The 2880-nt window shown below is 34.3% G+C and overlaps 1 protein-coding gene across 1 annotated transcript; it reads right to left on the bottom strand.

Moving 5' to 3' along the window:
- Window positions 1–231: 231 nt before the first annotated feature.
- LOC149834949 (adenosine kinase 2-like) lies at window positions 232–1279 on the bottom strand. Its single transcript, XM_090009490.1, has 4 exons — window positions 1211–1279; window positions 682–858; window positions 434–630; window positions 232–322 (listed from the first exon to the last, which is right to left on the bottom strand). The coding sequence occupies exons 1-4, from the start codon at window positions 1277–1279 to the stop codon at window positions 232–234; spliced, it is 534 nt and encodes a 177-aa protein (XP_089865616.1).
- Between the last annotated feature and the right edge of the window lie 1601 nt (window positions 1280–2880).

Genomic DNA, 2880 nt, shown 5'->3' on the forward strand with positions numbered 1-2880 from the left:
TCTCTGCACCACCTGAAGCATCTTCCCCTGCTGCACCTATATTCTCACCCACAGACTTGCCACCAACACAACACTCCACTTGCTGTATCTTTCACTTGCTTCGTACACCTTTGCATTCTGCACTCTTCCATTTTACACCCCCTTTTCACAGCACACTTGCAGCTTCTTTCACTGCACCACCAACAACATATCACCACCTCGCCTGCTATCTTCATCTCCACTGCAACACTTTCACACACCAGCACTTCTTACACTCTCCCTTGCATTTCTGCGCCCTTCCACTTCACCTTCTTTCACTACCACACTTTCACTTCCATACAAACTACACATTTTCACCATATCACAGCATCACACATATCAGCTCCTTCAACTACATGTACACCTCCATTTCCTGCATATGCATACATTTCATTGAATTTGCATATCAATAAACATTGTTATATATGGCATCTCTCCATTTACTAGCTTCTCCTTAGGCAACAGTATCACAAGAAACAATCCTACCTTTCCATCTTCAGTGATAGCCACTGAATCAACACCTTTAGTAATAACCACCACCCTTTTGTGAGTTCCTGATGCCTTGGGCAAGCCTTCAATCTTCACAGCTATCTCTTCAATATTGTCAGTCTCCTAACCACAGACACGAGAAAAGGTTCTTGCTTCAATCTCATTGCCAAATACATAGCCCATGTATGGAAGAAATTTCTGGGGGACATCCTCAAAAAAATCATAAATAAAAGGAGCAGAGAGGTTTATCATGAATGTCTTTCTGTTAGCAGCTGCCTGCTCGGTTACAAGCTGAGTAGACTCTGGTGATACAGTCAGAAAGAAACCAGTTTGCAGCAAACCAAGTTGTTGCTGTCAGAGGTCATTCATCAATTTGGTGTATATGGTCAGTTTGCTGCAAATCAATTCACCTTTGCCAAAATGATCCACTGACTTATAATGTTGTGATAAATCAATTGTTTATGGACTACTGTGCGAATTCAACTTGCTGAGTTTGATTGGTTGTACGAAATCGGTTTGTTGTTGTTGAGTATGTGTGTACTTTGCTGTTTTGATATCCACACACATCACCTTATAATTGCTATCCCCTACCGCATCCCACACTCACAAGCACAGTCATCTATATATCTTTGCTCACTGTACATTTGATGCACCTTCACTCAACATACACCCTCCACTTCCATTACCTGCACCTGCCCATTACCTGCAACATATCATTTCCTTCATTTTTTAGCATATCGCCATCTCTCACAGCACTACTGCATGTCACCATATACTCATTTCACTTCTTCACAGCACATGCCCACAACACCTTCACCTTCTTCACTTGCTGCCCATCACCTGCAACACTTGCATATAGGCATGAGCATCACGTATTGCATATGCATATCACATATGCATATCGCATATGAATGTTACATATGCATATACACACCTCATTTAGCATGAATATCATACTTAGATGCATATGCATATTCTTCTCATTAGCATAAGCTTAGTTCTTTGCATATTCATTTTCTTCATTAGCCTAGGCATGACTATATGCATGTGGGTCTTTAACATGGTATTTTCTATATTTTTCTATGTTTTTGCATTTTGCTTTGTGCTAACTCAGTTTTTGCAGGGAAATGTGGAAAATATTGATTTCCTTCTTAGATTAGGAATTTTACAATTTCAATTTCAATTCAAGACTGTAATAAGTTGATATTGATGAGAATTTCTTCTTTTCAGCTTAGAATAGAATGTATGAGCATATAGATCTCATAATTGCCTGTGACATTTTATTTTATTTTTATTTTTATTTCAAAATCCACAATGGTGAAACACAAATGGCATGTGCACCATTCTAATAAAAGTTAAATAATTCTAAGTAAATGATTCACATTTATGGCCATAGTCAAAATGTGAACAATACTTAGGATTTTTATCTTTTATGAAATAACATTTGACCTCCACTTAGGTCTCTTTTGAAAATCATCATATTTTTCTAAAATATTCTTTTCTTCCTTTATCAGAATTTAATATGTGAATTAATTTAAGATATATTTGTGGCCATAGTCGTGAATATATTAAAAGTTAATTTTATTTTAAATCCTATAAAGGCACACAGAACTTATTTTATTTTTTATTAGAATTTAAATATAGATTAGATTAGATTATGTTTGTGACCATAGTCATGAATGTATTATGATTTAATCTTATTTCAATTCTATTAAAGAATAAAATATGCTTTTAAATTCCAATCTTTAAATAAATTTCAAAGTAATCATCATTCAGGATAGAATTTGCATTCTTTTTCTCAAATTATTCAAATCATCTTCAAAATTCCAAGCAATTTTTGAAATAAACTTTCAAAAACATAATTTCACTTATTCAAAATCATTTTTCAACTCTTATTTACAAATTCAAATTCATCTTTTATTCTTTACTCCATCTTATTTCAAATTCTAACTTTCAATTCTTATTTCTAAATTTCACCTTTCTGAATTCTTAGTTAATTAGGACCATTTTGGCCACATTCGAGTTTTGTAATTAATTTCAATTTCATCATCATTTGGGGTTCGTAATAATCTTTTAATTCTCATTTTGTAAGTATTCTTAATTAGTTTAATTTTTCTTTTTGAGGCAATAAATAATTCACTTTGAGTGTAATACGAAGTTATATCAACCCGTTCCTCATGTTCGATCTCGGTTCTCACTACTTGTGAGAGTTGGATTTTTAAATTTGGTGACCAACTTTCATAAACTTTTTTCATAAAAACAACCTTTAAAAATACATTGCTAAAGAGAACACCAAAGGGTCTGCTAGAGATTCCTTCATGACAGTATTAGATTTTGGTTGATCCTGAAGTTCATGTCTGGTGATGAACGCAG

Source organism: Nuphar pumila, chromosome 6 (assembly GCF_984573655.1).
Source record: "Nuphar pumila chromosome 6, dmNupPumi1.hap1.1, whole genome shotgun sequence".
NCBI classification, from domain to species: domain Eukaryota; kingdom Viridiplantae; phylum Streptophyta; class Magnoliopsida; order Nymphaeales; family Nymphaeaceae; genus Nuphar; species Nuphar pumila.

Coding starts and splice junctions, on each gene's coding strand:
- LOC149834949 (XM_090009490.1), bottom strand. CDS start 1,279: ATGGTGACATGCAGTAGTGCTGTGAGAGATGGCGATATGCTAAAAAAT. Junction 631..681: donor TTCTTCCATACATGGGCTAT/GTATTTGGCAAT, acceptor GTCTGTGGTTAG/GAGACTGACAATATTGAAGA. Junction 323..433: donor GAGATGCCATATATAACAAT/GTTTATTGATAT, acceptor GAAAATGTGTAG/TTTGTATGGAAGTGAAAGTG.